The 19,741-nt window shown below is 34.8% G+C and overlaps 1 protein-coding gene across 1 annotated transcript in view; it reads right to left on the reverse strand.

The window, feature by feature from the left end:
• Positions 1-19,741, reverse strand: part of LOC123539245 (acyl-CoA dehydrogenase family member 10-like) — a 44,127-nt gene that overhangs the window by 16,061 nt on the left and 8,325 nt on the right. The window contains exons 7-13 of the mRNA XM_053529775.1: positions 18,093-18,252; positions 17,250-17,344; positions 16,165-16,280; positions 15,435-15,616; positions 13,526-13,676; positions 10,350-10,501; positions 6,110-6,283 (exon numbers count right to left, since the gene is read on the reverse strand). Coding sequence (XP_053385750.1) covers positions 6,110-6,283; positions 10,350-10,501; positions 13,526-13,676; positions 15,435-15,616; positions 16,165-16,280; positions 17,250-17,344; positions 18,093-18,252 — 1,030 coding nt within the window. The remainder of the gene's footprint in view (positions 1-6,109; positions 6,284-10,349; positions 10,502-13,525; positions 13,677-15,434; positions 15,617-16,164; positions 16,281-17,249; positions 17,345-18,092; positions 18,253-19,741) is intronic.

Consider the following 19,741-nt stretch of genomic DNA (forward strand, 5'->3'; position numbering starts at 1 on the left):
ACATTTTACATGACTTATCTTAATTTAAACTACCAGTATTCTTGCAATGGACTAAAGTAATGGGTGACTGAAAATAGGTGATAAGATATTTAATTTTTGAACTAAAAAAGGTAACTTCAGATTAAAAGAAAATTAGGTAGGGGAATATTTTAGGAAGTGTCTAGCCGTCCGGTAACCGGACACCTAGCCTGCGTTCTAGTCGTCCGGTTACCGGACGGCTAGCAAATCCTCAGGGGATTTTCTAGTCGTCCGGTAATTGATTTCATAATGAATAAGACATGATTTTATATAGTTTTAATGTTATTTACTTAAGATATCGATACTTATCTGCAAACAAAATTTTGTGTAAATACATACTATAAACATTTACAATAAATCACTGCATTATTCAGCCGATAAAATGGAAGTTTGCCGAACTCAATAATGGCGAGATTGACGTAACGTCACTTATTAAAATCTGTTCATCTGGAGGCTTTTATGGGATCGGAATTTTTAAATTTTAACAACTTTTTCACTGGATTTTCAAAATTAAAACAGTTTTTAAGTACTTTCAAATTTTCATATTTTAGTATTCAAATATTTTTTTAATGAATAACTGTTTTAAATGACATCTAATTTCAAAAGCGGCAGCGTGATGTTCAAAACTTTAAGAAAAACAGTAGTTAAGCTTTTTTTAATACTTCTTTGTTAAGCGTTCATAATTAATCCATTTTATTTTGAAATAATTATAGTCAAAATTAATGAATGAATTGCTTTTTTTAAAGCTTTCCATTCTTCAAAAAATATATATAAATTTGTGTTTTAATAATTAAAGTTTAGGCCGTTAGAAAAAAACATCACTTTTTACAAAATAGCATATGGACGTTCGGCGATCAATGTTTTATCATTTCTAAATATAGAATATCAACGGATTTGTAAACAAACACGATCTCTTGCGTTTAATCGACTGAAAAATCAGATAAGTATTGATATTTTAAGTAAATAACAATTAAAACTATACAAAATCATTACTTATTCATTAAGAAATCAATTACCGGACGACTAGAAAATCCCCTGAGGATCTGCTAGCCGTCCGGTAACCGGACGACTAGAACGCAGGCTAGGCGTCCGGTTACCGGACGGCTAGACACTTCCAATATTTTATGGGTTTATTGGAGCATTGCAAATAAACAATATTTAAAGGTTAGCCTTAAAATTGACATTTGCCATCTAGTTGTACATAATCATTTTAAAAACGTACTTTTATTTTTATTTATATCAAGACATAAATATATACAGATGGATGAATTGTGGTTTTACTGTCTAATAAATGAAAATTTCAGTTATTTATTAATGATGCATACATCTTCAAAGCTCAAAGCTACTAACATTTATTGAAAGAAAAAAAAACAACATTAACTATCATGCTAATGATAAAAAATAACCATATCTTATCTGTAATCACAGTTGCATTAATTGAAAATGAATGAGCCATGCCCTTATACCAGTGAATCAATTCAACATTAATTTTGCAGTCAAATTTGGGCTTAAACTGTCCTGGTTTAAATACCAGCAACATAATGTTTCAAGCAAATATTTCTTTCGGAGGGAAATAAATCATCTTTTTGGCCTTAAACTTTGTTTTAAAATTTATATTGTCTAAAATGAAAAGATCAAATTCAGCAGGTATTGCGCAATACATTGTTTTTTGGATTGCCTTTTGTTATAAACAAACTTTCTAACATCTTTTAAAACAATATTACCACCTACGTGTGCCAAAACTCATCTATAAATGCTTGACATAAGGCAATATGTAATAAAAAGAGTTTTGATTCTTCACTTTCTTACTCACTTACTGATGATACAAAATTGTGTAAAGCTGCAAAGGTTTAGTATTCAAGAAAGGTAGACCTGTACAAGAAATAGCCTAAAAATACCAACTTTTTAAGTAAAACATTGTGATATCTTTGATAAAATGCAAATGAGAATTATAGTTCTCGGCCTACTTCAACTAATGATAATACACAGTGTACAAAGTTTCAAAGCTATAGTATTCCTAAAAACTAACCTAAACAAAACAATCAATCAATAAAGTTAAAAAAGGGCCATAATTCTAATAAAATGCAAGAGAGTTATGGTTCTTGACCTAGTTACATGTTTAATGATAATAAACATGCACAAAGTTCAAAGTTCTGATTCTTATAGTATTCAAGTTAGTGAACCTAAACAAAAAAGAAATCTGATCTTATGTACAAAAAGAGCCAAATTCTGACAAACACATGTGACACACTGGTATTGTTCTTCATCTACGTACCTTATGATAATAAACAAGTGTACAAAATGGCAAAACTATAGTTTATATAGTGTTCAAGAGTTAAATTTCTAAGGTATTAAAGGACTATATTTCTGACAAAACGTATGTGAGATGTATGGTTCTTGGCCTACTTACTCACTGAACATAGTTACCAAAATTTTATGTACAACAAAACCCTGAAAATTCCCTCTTCCCTGACAATCTAAACACAGTTGTATTAAAATTTTTTACTAAAGCAATATGAAGTTGAAAAACTATAAAATATTAACTATAATGTACGAATCTTCAAGTTTTGTTAGCTTAATCTCTATGTTAAAACTGTTAATTAACACGCTTAACACATAAAATCAAAATACAAAAGGGGTCATAATTTAACAGTCAATAAGAAATTGCCCCAGCTTAGAAGAAACTGAGGATCATCGGTCTGACAGTTGAACATCTCCCGGACAATTTCTGAATTTTCAAATTTCCCTGACAATTTTCAAAATTCCCTGACAATTCCTTGACCTTAACTGGACTTTTTCCTGGAAACTGTAGGAACTCTGCCTAATGACAGCTCCTAAACTCTTATAATATAGCTTTCAAGAGAAAAAAATCTTGAACAATGCTGAAGCAGACACCAATACTCACAGAGGCCAACAACCAAGTGATAACAATACCTTGTAAATTGTAAATTTCTTTTTTTTTTTTTTTTTTTGAAAAATAGGATGAGCTAAAACTGCCTTGAGGTTATAACACACTAAATAGCCACCACTATATATTCTGTATAAAATGACAAGTTTTCACAATGCTGCAATACACACCTAGACCCATTTTAAATTTCTTTAGCTTACATTTTCTTGTAGATCAACATTAATACTGTAAAAATATCCAAAGAAAAGTAGGGGTCATGTTTGATGCAAGAAAAATATTTCTGGTCAAACGGACACACCGTAATTTTTACACTGAAATGACAATCACAATTTAGGGTAGGGGTGTATGAATAAATTTCACATGTTAAATCAGTTTGGAGTCTTTTTTCAACATGCAAATGCTACCAGTATGTCAAGTATAGGAAATGCAATATGATTTCAACCATATATTAGCAATGATTTCAAGGAAAATCCTTCTTACAGCAAAAAAAACTGAGAACTATTGAATCGCCATTATGCGACTACCATTTTTTCATAGGTGCTCAGGCTATTTAGTGTCTGTATGCCTAATAAGGAAATATGATTTTTTTTTTTTTCAGCTTTTTGCTCTCTATGTGAAGTTTCATCTATATTCAGCTTATAAAACAAGTTTCAGCCCAAACAAACCAGTAGTTTTCTCAAAATCACTATTTTTGTACAGCCATCATTTTGTCCAAGACTGCGGTTTAAGCCGTTAAATTTGGTGAATCACATATAGTCATTAAACGCTGTTTTTTCAAAAAACCCGTAAGATATTACATCAAATATACCACCAGCAAGTGCGGATAGACAACCACACTGAAAAAAACTTATAATTATGCAACTGTGATAAAATAAGAACAAAATTAGTGTTTAGTGAATTTTTTTTGTTAAAAAAAAAGCTTATTTTTCAGTAAAAAATGGGAAAAAATTGTCTTTTTTTTCATCTCAAATGCAACAATACTGCTTTATTTTTGCATTCTATAGCTAAAGTCATATCTCATGCCATGGTATTCAAGTTCTCTCCAACTATTCATGTCAAAATGTAACTAAAAAGGTGTTGATACTGCACACCTGGTCTCTGCTCAAATGGAATGAAATGGTATCTAAGGATATTACTAAAGATCTTCAGATTTCACACCACACAGGTGATGGAGATTCTAAAGGTCATTCTGATGTAGACAAAGGTCAAGGAACTAAAACTGTGCACTTGAAAGATGTGAGGCACCTAGCAAATTCTCTAAAAAGGCAAATTAACCGGGCACCATTTAGTGACAAATGTTCCGTGGTAAACAGAAGTCTAATCTAAAAACAGATTTGCTCTATCTATTAAATCTGGTGTGTTTCAGAGCTATCAAGTGCACATAAGAAGTACAAAAGCAATTTGAAAGTAATTAAAACACAAAATGCCTAATATAATTTCAGAAATAGTACTATGTTTCAAAGGTTACTGTGGTACCTTATGTTCTAAATACAGCTTGGTTTGTTCTGGCAACTACAGAAAAGCAAAAAACTATATGCTGGACAATGTCGGGCTTAAAATGACTGATGATGATGAGACTTTACTCAGGAAATGTATTGAAATTCTCCTTGGTCCAGAAAGCATAGAAAAACTAAATTTTTAACATCTACACAGAAATGTGAAGCAGTAAAACAGATCCTACAATGCATGCTTGCCCAAAAATGTTACATTTCTCCGCAACTGCCATGGCCGTATCCATGGCCAGATTCTAAGACTAAATCATGGGCTTGCTGACACTGTTATCCTTAAAGCTAGGGTAAATGGTGTAAAACTGTCACATGGCTCTTCTGTTATCAGACACCTTTTAAGAACAGAGTACTACGACAAGTTGCGTAAAACTACTAGGTACATATCACGAGCAAGACGCAGTCGTTTTGCATCACGCCAGTATAGGTACAAATTACATACAGATTTACACTATTCAAAGGGTCTCACTGACCCCAAGCCTGACTTTTCTAGCACCCCACACCTAAAAGATCATGCTTATGCATAGAGTGTGATATTAGGATGAAATAAAGATGGTTATAAGTAAAATTATTGTGCTGCCTTGTGGCCAGCTGAGCCGGCACTGCACACATATAACAAGTTATATTAACCGCACAAATGTAAATAAGCCTTGTATAAGTTGTGTATAAAATTAGTGCTATATTTATCAAAAATATTATACAAAAATAGTAAACTACTGTATACCATAGAATACAGTCCTTGAAAGAAAACTCCCTAAACTTATGGCCTGAGCATTGGTCCCAAAATTTCTGCTCAAATGTTCCGGGTTCACACAAAGAGAAAATGGCATATATGCGACACGTGTAGGCCTTCGGGTTTTTTTAAAAATATTTCAGTGGCCTGACACATAAGTCTGTGCACATATATTGTTTTCTGACAGTTTCTTCAGGCAGTTTGTGGTTATTTTCCAAAGCTAGGATTTTTATTTACTGTCGTACAACCAAGCCATTTCCGACACCCTTTTTCCCCCACCGGTATAGAATTATCATTTATTTTTTGCTTAATTCTTTCAAAAATCAATTGTCTGGGTTGATGTGCAATGTTTACAAATTTTTTTTTATTTGCAGACGACAGAAAATTTTAGTAATCTACCGGGTGACAATTCTTATAGGTTATAACACACTAAATAGCCACCACTATATTTCTATATAAAATGACAAGTTTTCACAATGCTGCAATACATACCTAGACCCATTTTAAATTTCTTTAGCTTACATTTTCTTGTAGATCAACATTAATACTGTAAAAATATCCAAAGAAAAGTAGGGGTCATGTTTGATGCAAGAAAAATATTTCTGGTCAAACGGACACACCGTAATTTTTACACTGAAATGACAATCACAATTTAGGGTAGGGGTGTATGAATAAATTTCACATGTTAAATCAGTTTGGAGTCTTTTTTCAACATGCAAATGCTACCAGTATGTCAAGTATAGGCATGCAATATGATTTCAACCAATATATAGCAATGATTTCAAGGAAAATCCTTCTTACAGCAAAAAAAACTGAGAACTATTTGAATCCGCCATTATGCGACTACCATTTTTTCATAGGTGCTCAGGCTATTTAGTGTCTGTATGCCTTGAACAAACTTGGAAACATTTAGTATTCTCTGACCAGTGCATGTGTTATAAATACCTGAAATAGCCCGTTTATACACTCCCTGCAAGATGGCAGCAAATCTAAAGAAGTTAAAGGCAACGTAGAAGTCCCAGTTATCGATGACGGGTATATTCATCCTTCTACAGTACATTTCTACAAGTTCCTGTTCCGAGGGTATACCCATTGCCTTCAAGTCTACGCCAATAAATGCTAAAAATATAAATCATCATATTAGTCACTGGAGTATATTGGACAGCATACATATTTTCCATGAGTGTTACTGTTAGTTTATAGCCCGCCCGCTTAGCTCAGTAGGTAAGAGCGTTGGTCTACGGATCTCGGGGTCGCGAGTTCGATCCTCGGGCGGGGCGTATGTTCTTCGTGACTATTTGATAAACGACAATGTGTCTGAAATCATTAGTCCTCCACCTCTGATTCATGTGGGGAAGTTGGCAGTTACTTGCGGAGAACAGGTTTGTACTGGTACAGAATCCAGGAATACTGGTTAGGTTAACTGCCCGCCGTTACATGACTGAAATACTGTTGAAAAAACGGCGTTAAACCCAAAACAAACAAACAAAACAGAATTCATATCACTGTGTAATTTAACACTACAAAATGATTTTCTGTCTATTTTACACACCACTAAAATGTCTTAATATTGCCTAGAATTCTCTGATAACTCACCTTATGACAAGGAATTCATCTGAAAGAGATTAACCAATAAAGCATGCTGCTGTCTCGGGTCTACTTTGATTAAACATTATTCTCGTATTCTCAATTTCCCATATGGTCAGATTAGGTCTTTTATACCTCCAATATATTTAAACTTTGTAGAATGATATAATTCTTTCATGTACACTCATAGACATTTATAATCGGTCACCTATGATTTTCATATATTTTGTTTAGACTACGCTGAAAATAAAATGATAAAGTATACCAACCATGATTTATTTAAGGCATTTTAATGAAAAATTACCATCATAAATAAATAGCATCTGGGAACAAAGGTGATCCAGAAAATTTCAGTCGTTTATTTAAATATTATCCAAGTTATTGCAATTACAACAGTGACCGATTATAAAAGTCTATGAGTGTATATAAATCTTTTAAAGGCACTGGCCTCCAGATCTTACAAGTACTAAAAAGGAGAAAATTCTAGAAATAAGAAAATTATTCCTATGTTTCTTAAGAAGGCTTTGAAACTTAGTTACTGACAGATTACATGTTATGGAAACACATAAGAATTAAGTTGTTTTCACCAACTTTTCCATTTAAAATTGAAAAGCCTTAATTTTGTAATGGGGTACAGGAGGTAAACAGCCTTAATTACATACCTTTATATCTAACAACTGTTAAGTACGTATTCTGCTGTGGTGTACAGATCAAGAACGCAGGAAAATTTTCATTGCCGTGGCAACCTGGGTTGGATTCCCTTCTCAAGCATTTTTCAGATAGTTTAGAAACAAAACTCATGTTCTAACAATGTTCATAATGTGACCAAACTAAAGATTATTATTAGCCAAAATCTGGAGGTAAGTGCCTTTAAAACATTAAATCTACAATATAAACTTATAAAGCATTTTATTCTTTATGGAAGTGTTTTGATACAACCAATTCCTACTGTGGGTTCAGTTTTGAGGTTGCATGAAGGATTCATACAGAAATCTGCAAGTATACATTCTGCTGCTCTACATGAAATATTTTACATCTATTAGATCATGACTGTTTGATAAGACTGTTTAGGCTGGTGGCAACTTAAGGTTACAACACATTAAATAGCTGTTCTTCTTTATCTTATATAAAATTGACATATTTCCAATGGCTGCAGCACACATCAGGGCCCATTTTAAATATTTCTATCATATATTTTCTTGAAGAATATTGTCACTGCTGAAGAAAAATCAGAAGGAAAGTGGGGTTCATAACTGATGCAAGAAAAATATTTTTAGTCAAACACACAAACTGCAATATCAGCTAAAAATGAGATCCCCCAATTGTAGTGGAAATGTATGATCTAAGAATCCATCACAAATTCTGTCATGTTACTATTTCATTATGAAAATGCTATCTACATGTCAAGCATAGATCTGTCATGTGATTTCAGCAAAAAAAGATAAGGAAAATAATTCTACAGAGCAAAATAACTGAGGACTATTTGAATCTGCCATTATGAGACTAACATTTGTTTTCGCTTTAAGTGTCTGTATACCTTAACTAGTAGGGGCAAGGAAATTGAATAAGAGAGACCTAGGCCAAGGTTAAACAACCAGTCTGGATGTCAGTCTTTGACTGTTTGACGCTCAGCTCAACATTTAAACTGACCAATGGTAATGTTCCATTCTCTGGTCTCTAAACTTACGTCTGTTGGGCAAAACAATAAACTCAAATATCAACTTTTAAAATAAAAAAGTATGATGTTTTGTTCATGCCAATTTGGCAATAAAAAATATTTTAAAAAGCTGTATCCTACCTCATTCTGAGAAATATCACAGAGTTATAATGTAAACAAGAGCTGTCACTAATGGTGACAAATGCCCCTGAAGCACCTTGACCTTTGACCTTGACCTTTGTGACCCCAAAGTTAGTAGGGTCGTGTTCTCAATAAGTACTATCAGCATGTGAAGTTTGAAGGTCCTGGGTGCAGTGGTTCACGAGTAAAGTGCCTTCATGCAAAAAGTAATCAAGGGAAGCATTTCTGTATTACACAAAAGCTGTGGCCAGGGATGACAGAAACTTGTTTGATACTGAACAGCGGTAGATGCTCTAAAGATGTTAATTCATAAAGGAATGGGTACAGGAAATATCTATCATTGAACCAAGGTATTTACTCTGCACAGACATAGCTAATAAAGGTTAGATACTAAATGCAGATGGAAAGAAGAAATGTTTAGCATTAAGGGTTATCAGAACTGGGTGTTGACATAAAGGGTAACCAAAAAAGCTTTGACTTACATGCAATAGAAGGATGACCTTGAGGAATGTAATAACAGATAAGCATGGTAGCCAGGTCAGTAAGTGGGTCACCAATTGTTGATAATTCCCAGTCTAAGACACCCAGGATACCTGAAGTGCTTTTGTGATATACCATATTGTCCAGTCTGCAAATATAAACTGCTTTATAAACCAGGAGATCATTAGTATCTTTTGTTCTTGTTTGTTTAATGTCACAGTGACACAATTACAGGTCACATGGTGACTTTCCAGCTTTTCATGGCAGAGGAAGACCAAAGGTACCCCTCCAAGTGTAAGTTCAGGCTGGGGCGGACTGCATGACATGGACTTATGCTAAACGTGTTAACATGGCCTGAGTCTTGTGTGAACATGGTCTGATCATAGTGTGATGCTGACTTTGCGAACATGGCCTAAAGGTGGACGAATGCCGATTGTGTGAAAATGTTCTGAAGCTGGTTGTGCCAAAAGGGCCTGATGCTGTGAGAACAGAATTGGACATTGACTATGTGAACATGGTCTGGTGCTGACAGTATTAATAGGGTCTGATACTGACTTTGTGAAATGTCCTAATGGTTTGTAAACAGAATTTGATGCAAACTGTGTGTACAGGGTCTGATGCCAACAGCCTATGGTTACAGTTTTGCAATATTTTCAATTTGATACCCTCTAAAATGATCTTTTAGGGAAAGTTTCAATAGTTGATTGCAAGTTCCATCTACTAGATTTTGCATCACCTTGTGGACGAGGAGCAGAATATAAGTAAGCATAGTTCTTGGTTACAAAGAGCAGGTAACTCACATTTCTTTGTGGGACTATACAGAAGGGAGGCAAGTCTGTCCAATAAATAAGAAAGCTACCACAGAACACAGATAACAAACATATGGAGAAATAAGGGGATGTAAGCACGACTGCTAGATTCAAAAGAGTGTTAGAAAGGAAAACAAAATGAGAATGGATTTCAAATGCAGATAAATATTCCCAATATTATTGTTAGCTGTACAGACTGAGAGAGTGACAATAGACAATTTAAAAAAAAAAATTAGAAGAGTCTTGAAAAATCTGTTGAAATTTTGAGTACTAGTGCTGCAGAAGTCAAGAAAAACTACTTTTTTGCTATTCAAAACTATGTCTACAGGGATTCAAAAAGAGGCATTCTTTTTGGTCTATCGGACTTCAAATTTGTGTTACTGATACATGTACTTTTTTTAACAATATTACTGCTACAGAAAGTATTTTTGTCTAAAAAGACTATTCAATCATGAAGAAAACTGATCACAAAGTAAGCAATGCTGTTTTGCTCTGGAGTATTTTAACTCACATGCCATAGTCGGATGATGATCGTCACTTGACGCATAATAACAACTTAACATTGTAGCAAGGTCAGTAAGCGGATCACCGATAGTCGATACTTCCCAGTCTAAAACTGCAAGAACTTCTGGTCCTGATTTACAGTATACCATGTTATCAAGTCTGAAACAATCCAGCCATAATCTTAACAGAATAAAGGCAAGAAGTCTTGTAAATATACTTCTTTAACTTCCGCAATTTTCAATATTTTTCCCTTCTTCTAGGTGATAGGTACTGCATTTGCTGCCACAAGTACCCAGAATGCAATCCTCAAAACTGATCCCAGGTGGTATGGTCTCCCTTTACTCAACCAGTGGAGGATTCCATGAAGTATGTGTAAGAAGAGTCCATTACAAAATCACAGGTAATATGGGACTACATGTCAACTGCTCAATACAGAAAATATGCACCTTTGTTCAATTCTGAAAGAAATTTTGTCATAAAACTTTTTCTTGAATTAAAAAATAATTATTTCACTTTGATACTGTTGATTCACTTTAAGTGGAGATAAAATAGTCGCCACTGGCTCCCTAGCATAACGTGACTCTACATGTACAATCTTTCTGAATTCAGCAGCTAACATATAAACGTTCTACCATTACTCACTCGGAAACATGGGAAAACCAGGTGGAATATAATAACATATGGCCATTGTTGCTAGATCTGAAAAAGGGTCACCAAGTGTGGACAATTCCCAATCAAGTACACCAAGAACATCAGGTCTGTAGGGGTGATAAATCAAGTTGTCCAGTCTGAAATATGAAGGTGTAATTCCCTTGCTACTGAGCTCTAGTGGAAACAGTAAATTAAAAACATCAGTTAACTCTATTAAAAGCCATTTCTTTACACAATACCCTTTCTAAGGGTTACTACAGTACGTAACTATTGTTTTTAGCTGTAGTAGATACTGTGTTGTCCACTCACTCTGTTAGGTAATAGTTCCATCTATCTCTGAGAAAATATTCAGGAAGAACAACATGCTAAAAACAAATTTGTTTCTTAGAACTGTTTACTATTATTATGATTTTGACTCCTACTATGTCTCAGATAAAATAGATCAAACTGAAATCTGATCGCAGGAGCTATAATACATGTATTAAACGCTGCTTGTTCCATGTTAAATTACTCACAAAAAATTTGCTCTTCTGCATCAATTACTGCAATAGATTTAAACCGTGTTAATGAAAGTTTGACATCTGACTACCTGATATTAGCAGACAACACATACAACGGTTGCTAACTTCAAAATTAGTCAATGAAGAACAATAACATATCTGTAACAAACGTTCAAAATCTGAAATTGTTACTTTACATTAAACTCGAATCAAGGATAGGCCTCCCAGCCCACACTAGTGACATTTTCATAATGTCAAATTTCTTTACAGTATTTTCTACGATCAATTTAATTTGTAAAAACTTCAATGTATAAGTCTGTACAATTCACTTTAGGCTGATTAAAAAATCCATTGCCATGTGGGTATCATAGAAGCCAGTTTTCCTTTGTAATGCTGAATGCCAAGCAAGGGAGCTACTTATACCATTTTCAAGTCTTTGGTATAGTGGGGCCTGGCATTAAACTCACTGCCTCCTGTGTTTGAAGGGGTTGTCCCACCACTAGGCTACTGAAGCAGTTTCTAACTACAATCCAATATCAAAATTACAGCAAATTGTGATGGCCATTATTCTTGTCATCTTGCTGATTTACTGGTTTTATAATTGCTCTATGAAGTTTGTTTTCAGAATATAACGAGAACATTAACATTTTTGTGAATGTTTAAACATGTTTAGTTTTAAATTAATCAATTCTGCATGACAGAAACACTGAAGTGTGTGCCCCTTTAAATATCAAAAAGATGCATAAATCAATTTTATATACAATTAGAGCCACAGATGCAGATTGTGACAGAAACATTTGATCCAACCACACTCCAAAACAAAACTAACTCAATTTCAGAACTGTAGCTCATTTTGCATTTCATACCAACAACAATGAAAGGTGTGCAAACGATGAAATCTTGATTTATTTTAAAACCCAGCTTTTCCTGCAGCATCGAAAATATTATGTTTGTATCCACTGAAATTCTTCTACAAAAAGTGGCATTTGATTCCGCCTTTTACATTTCCTGTTATTTCTAACTAGATAAATTAATGTACCAGTAATCAGAAATATAATCTTTTAATGATTACACAGTGTAAATAGCAATAGTCCATGGAAATTATGGTTCCTTCAAAATTCTTTTCTTTTTTCTTAAAAAAAAAGATCTATACAAATCCTTTATATGCAATCTCCTTTTAGTAAAATTCCTTAAGGTCTGATAAACAAGGTCATTGCATCACATTATATACTCAGATAACACAGAATAAAGCCTGAACACGGCATATGAAAGAAAAACTGTCCTGCATAAAGTCATCCTGTGAGTACATTCATAATAACAACAAAATTACTTTCTTTCTTAAGATAAAATGAAACACGTCATGAGAAAACCAACATAGTGGGTTTGCGACCAGCATGGATCCAGACCAGCCAGCGCATCCACGCAGTCTGGTCAGGATCCATGCTGTTTGCTAACAGTTTCTATAATTGCAATAGGCTTTGAAAGCGAACAGCATGGATCCTGACCAGACTGTGCGGAAGCGCAGGCTGGTCTGGATCCATGCTGGTCGCAAACCCACTATGTTGGTTTTCTCATGGCATGGCTCAAATAGTAACATGAGAAATAATTCCAAATTATGCCTTCAAAACCACTTGGAAACTGTCAATGTCTTAAATTATAGGCAAATACCTCAAAAATAAGCATGTGGACCTACACATTTTATTTGACCATATAACAGACAATGAAACTAACAAGGAAAATTCTATTCTGGAGACATCATCAAAATTATGATTCTCCCGTAAGATTCCCAGCTTGAAAACTTGCATGAGGTCCAAATTTTTCAAGTTAGTATTATAAAAATCAAGCACACAACTCACTCATTTTTATTTGGCAAATATTCTAAATTTATGTCTTGAAATTTCGAAAATTCAAAGTTTAACCGAATTTCACATTTAAAAAATATTGATTTAAACATGCAGAACTACCCTAAAAAGCTTGCTACTTTCACAGATTATGTTGTAAAGCAGATATTTTTCACACTGAGATATCTTACCTGAAATCACCATGTACTATAGTGCAGCGTTCATTCTCAGGTAAGTGTGTAGGAATCCATTCTATTAGTTTATTCATGCTGTCTATTTCACCGGTCTTACTGGCTTCATATTGTTTTGCCCATCGCGTAAAATTTCTCATCAAATATCCACCTGAAAAAGTCCATTTTGACGACAAGGTTAGGTGTGTGGGTTTGGGTCTAGGGTCTTTTTCAACAATTTTAGAGTCAATGACTGTGTCTACTCTACTTGTACTACAAAAGCACCACTAAATCTTTGTGGTGTATGTAAAGATGGATAATGACAGCTTTAATTATTTGTGCTCAAGGCTTTGTCCTACCTTACTTGGACCTGATGTTGTTTTTATTTTTGTGTTTTGAGACTGAATGTTTATTTAAAAAAAAAAAAATCTGTTTCAGCCTATGCTACCTGAATGCTACATCATTTACTGAGAACCTATCTTTTGCCAACCTTCTTTCAGTTGTAAGTGTCAATTTGAGATAGTAACATTGAAAATATTTAAAGCCTGCAATTCTGAAAAGAACAACAGACATAATTATTGAATATCCATACTAACTCCCAAGTTATAAAACTAAACTTACAGACCAATTTCTGAAATAAAGCCCTGCTATTGATCAAATCTTAGAACCATGCTAGGATACTTGGGTCTTCAGACTGCTAGGAAACAGCCAGTCAGATGCTTGAGTTTTCAGACTGTGCTAGGAAACAATCAGATGCTTGCGTTTTTCAGACTGTGCTAGGAGACAGCCTATCAGATGCTTTGTTTTCAGACTGTGCTAGGAAACAGCCAATCAGATGCTTTCTTTTCAGACTGTGTTAGGAAACAGCCAATCAGATACTTGGGTTTTCAGACTGTGCTAGGAGACAGCCAATCAGATACTTGAGTTTTAAGACTGTGCTAGGAGACAGCCAATCAGATACTTGAGTTTTAAGACTGTGCTAGGAGACAGCCAATCAGATACTTGGGTTTTCAGACTGTGTTAGGAAACAGCCAATCAGATACTTGGGTTTTCAGACAGTGCTAGGAGACAGCCAATCAGATACTTGGGTTTTCAGACTGTGTTAGGAAACAGCCAATCAGATACTTGGGTTTTCAGACTGTGTTAGGAAACAGCCAATCAGATACTTGGGTTTTCAGACAGTGTTAGGAGACAGCCAATCAGATACTTGGGTTTTCAGACTGTGTTAGGAAACAGCCAATCAGATACTTGGGTTTTCAGACTGTGTTAGGAAACAGCCAATCAGATACTCGGGTTTTCAGACAGTGCTAGGAGACAGCCAATCAGATACCTGGGGTTTTTAGACTGTGCTAGGAAACAGCCAATCAGATACTTGAGTTTTAAGACTGTGCTAGGAAACAGCCAATCAGATACTTGGGTTTTCAGACTGTGTTAGGAAACAGCCAATCAGATACTCGGGTTTTCAGACTGTGTTAGGAAACAGCCAATCAGATACTCGGGTTTTCAGACAGTGCTAGGAGACAGCCAATCAGATACCTGGGGTTTTTAGACTGTGCTAGGAAACAGCCAATCAGATACTTGAGTTTTAAGACTGTGCTAGGAAACAGCCAATCAGATACTTGGGTTTTCAGACTGTGTTAGGAAACAGCCAATCAGATACTCGGGTTTTCAGACAGTGCTAGGAGACAGCCAATCAGATACCTGGGGTTTTTAGACTGTGCTAGGAAACAGCCAATCAGATACTTGAGTTTTAAGACTGTGCTAGGAAACAGCCAATCAGATGCTTGGGTTTTCAGACTGTGCTAGGAAACAGCCAATCAGACGCTTGGGTTTTCAGACCATGCTAGGAAACAACCAATCAGGTGCCTGGGTTTTCAGACTGGTCTCCAACTTCAAATATATAATCTTGGAGCAGGTTCCAACAACTTGCCTTGCTTCCCATAGTCCTGCAGTCCAGCTGCATTGATATCTACAGAGTGGATCTTGCATAAAGTTTTCACCATCTCCTGGTATATAGCTGTCCTCTCCTCGGGCCTATGACCTTCAAGGAGGTGATCCTGAAATATACGTCCTGGCACATGTTCCATTATGTAGAATGGTGTACCCAGTAAACTGTAAATAAAGAAAAACTATTCTTTACCAAGACATTTTTTTATTAAATCACATAATCTTCTCTCTTTTTTTCTCTTTACCTTACTGTGGAGACCTAGAGCTGAAATCTGACCTTCACCTAATTTAATGCATATACTATATAGCTGTATGTACTAGTATACAGCTCAAAGTACACTTTTACTCTATATCTGCACCATTCCATAAAAGTTATAACCTACATAACTAAATCATATTTATGATATTGACACTGTTTCATGTTTACCCAAAGTCCAAAGAACTAGAATACTGATCTGCCTAATTTCTAATTCAGCAAAAGGTCCATTCAATCACAGGCATTGTATCAGGGAAAGTTTATGTTTAAATATCTCACAAGAAACTGAAGTCTACATTTCAACTGCAAATGACTGCCAGTGGAAAGTAAGCAGTACCAAATAAGTCACTCCAAAACTGGAACACAAATTTTGAGAAATAAAACTACATGCAGATGCTCTTAAGGAAAGCACCATATTGATATGATGAAGCAGCTATGTAAACAAGAATTTACTCACCTGTCATCTTCACACAGGGCCAACATTTTAGGTACAGGAACACCATGGGGTCCCACAGCTTTCATTACTCTGTATTCTCTCTCCACAGCATGAGCAGACGGCAATAACTTTCCTGGCTGGAAAAGAAAAAACATCATTTTTATTCTGGATAATACTGATAATTCATTCAGTAATCAATGTGTAATCAATGTGTAATCAATGTGTAATCTGATTTGTTTTATTAAGAATCTGACACTTGTTGCATTCAGTACAGGCATACACAAAGTGGTTAAGAGGAGGAAATAATGTAAGCATTAGTTGAATTAACACAGTTATTGTAATGTTATTATTAGTTTTTGAGTTGTCATGTCAAACAGGATCTTCCATTTAATTTTCCAAACTCCTTTCACAGATTTGTAAGCCAGCAATCGATCATTTTAACCTTTAGCCTGCTAGCAGCAAGTGATCCTGTCTTTGCGACCATTGCAGACCAAGATCAGCCTGCACATCCCTGCAGGCTGATCTTGGTCTGCATCGTTCGCTATTCAGTCAGTAAATTTTCAATGAACATCCCTTTGAATAATAAGTGGTACTGCCCAAATTGAATGATGGACCAGTCCATTTAAGAAATTTAGCAGGCTAAAGGTTAAACATGATTATGCACATTTACTGGCAGACTGATTACAAAAATATACTGCTGACTCCTTTCAACTATGTCATATGCCTTAACATGTACAGTTCCCTCTGACAACATTTTATACACCCATTGTATTCAATTCTCATGAAATCTATTGGTTTCAAAATATCTAGAGGTCACATTGCAATTGGATTGATCACACTGGTTTCCATACAGTAAATCACCATACAAGATACATGTCTCCAAATGAATGTTGCAAACTGGATGCGTACTTCTTAACATTAAAACATATGCTATCCCGACAACTGCTGTTAGTTGACGATTTGATAGGTTTCATGAAAAATTTCAATTTCAGTTACTAATACTTCAGTGGAGTGATATCTAAAATTCAAGAAATGACACATTATTTTCAATACAAGTAAGTATTTTCTACGTAAGAAAGCAAATGGGAACATAAAACTTGACTCACAGGTTTCTTTCTAAGGACCATATCTTTTCCACCGTATCTAATAAAATATGTAGGATTTGACTGTCCATGAGAGAAACACCTCACTATTGGCTCATCTAAAATTAACAAAATATAGTCAAATATTTACAATTTATTTTATGTCTGCTGGTGAAATACTGAAAATTATTACATACTCATTTATAAACTCTGTTAGGTTTCAGTGGAACCTGCAACACTTATATTTTTCCATATTGACGTTCAAATTTCATATCGGGTGCGTGACGTCATTTGTGACGACAGTTTCATGTATACTGTCGCATTTAAAAGCTCTTTAATGACAATATTTTCAATTTCACTCAGGCTTAATAACAAATTTGAATCATTTTTATAATAATTTTATATGTAGATAATAAAGAGATTATTAGATCTGGATGGAGAAATATGCACTCATTCTTTCGCTGAATGATACTGCGCTCTAAAGTGGCGAAATATTTCCGCTGCATATTTATCGAAACAAATCTAATAACCTATAATTATCAGTTAGTTATAATCATTACTAGATTTTCTGTGTGGGATACAGCTTTGCCAGTCTACGAGTACTTTATGTATTAATTGAAGCAAAATCAGTAAAAAGACTCGAAATGAGAAGGAAGTTTTGTTTTTTAAATATACATGAAAGATATCAATATTTTTCTCTGTTGAACACCAGATTTTCCATTCAAACCTGGGCTATTCCACTTGGGAAAATATTGCATCTGTTCACAGTTCTCTTAGTAGAAGACATTTTGGACTTACACTGAAACAAACAAATATTCTCTAAAGTTTCCAATTCAAATGCTTGAATAAATGAAAACAAAACTTTACCTTTAGAATGTAATTTTAGCTGCCAATTCAGGTAACTTTTCAATTTTTTCTCATCAAGCTGAAGCCTTTTTGGTACTGTGGATGTGCCCTCAACGTAGCCTCGCAGCGTCAAACCTAACTCGGCCTCTAATTCTCGTACCCCTTGATCAGGACCTGTCACCTGAATTCACATAATACAGGTATATCTTACCAATTTTTCATACTATATAGCTAGGGTGCTCATTAATATTGAAAACAACTGATAGCTTTAACCAAAAATCAGAAGGAATTTGAATTTTTTTCTCTTGCTGTTGTACCATTTCCTTTAAAAGAGATAGGTGTTGAAAGATTTATAACCAAAGAAATCCCTAGTCCAGCCACTCCTTTCTGACATTCGGATGGACAGCTGACTGAGACAGGACTGTAGCATAACAATGAGTTAGGACCTGGGAATGCCTTAGCATCCTGGTCTCACTCATGGCCACCCTGTATGACTGACCTGTATCGGCATGGATAGGTCACAGGGCAGGAAATGGAAGTCTCCTCGCATTCTGACCACCATGTACAGCCCTACATGCACAATATGGAAGTAAATGTTAGGTGATGTACGAAATACATGTCTGGCAGATTCTACTGCTGTCAGAATAGGGCACCTTAATTTCTGTAAAGTTCAATGTCAACAAAATCTGTACAAGATTTTGCTCAAAACATCTTCTATAGTTTAAGGGGAAACATACTAAACATATTTCTTAAAGGGTAACAGGAAACAGAATACAAATATTAACAAGAGCTGTCCGTACACAGCCAAATTGAATGCTTGACTATTCGAACTGTTGTCCCAGATTAAGCAGAAATATCACCCTAAATGTTAAAATGTCTATAGAGTTTCAACCCAGTATCTGCATTAGTGTTGGAGATAGTAACTTGCATGCAAAACAAGGATTTTCTTAGTCCAAAAAGGGGCATTGTTTGGCTAAAATGCATGACAGAGTTATGGAACTTGATGCTATCACCTAGTTTAAAGACACATATAAAGTTTCAATATCTGCATTATTTTTGGAGACTGTAACTTGCATGCAAAACTTTAACCTCCAAAAGGGGGAATAAATTAGCCAAAATACATGTCAGAGTTATTGGACTTGACCTAGTGAGATTGGTTACTGACCTAGAAAAAGAAAAAATAAGTTTAAAAGCTATATGCCTTTAAGTAATAGCAATTATGTACTTTCATGCAAAACTTTAACCAAGGTGTGACGCCAACACCAGGGTAATTAGAACAGCTAGAGAGCTAAAAAGCCAGTGAAGACTAATAGGTGAAAGTACTTTTGAAATAAGTTGAATCGAAAAGTTATTGCAGTGGAGATTTCATGAAATATGCAAATTAGGTACAGTTGGACATACCCACTTTTCAGAACTTCACTTTGATGTTTATTTATTCAGAGCTAGACTCTTGGATATTAATAAGGTGTTATTGATGTCACCAACATTCAAAATAGCAGCCTCCATCGTCCAGAATTTTAGCATTTTTTAATCTTCAATATCTTAGTTTGCTATTCATCGTCTGACTTTAAAAATTCTTTCAGCTATATGTATTGTCTTAACTAGCTCTTAAACCTAATATCAGGATATATTATGGGTTGCAATTACCCTCTGATCTAGATTCTTCAATT

This window comes from Mercenaria mercenaria, chromosome 18 (genome assembly GCF_021730395.1).
Source record: "Mercenaria mercenaria strain notata chromosome 18, MADL_Memer_1, whole genome shotgun sequence".
NCBI lineage: Eukaryota > Metazoa > Mollusca > Bivalvia > Venerida > Veneridae > Mercenaria > Mercenaria mercenaria.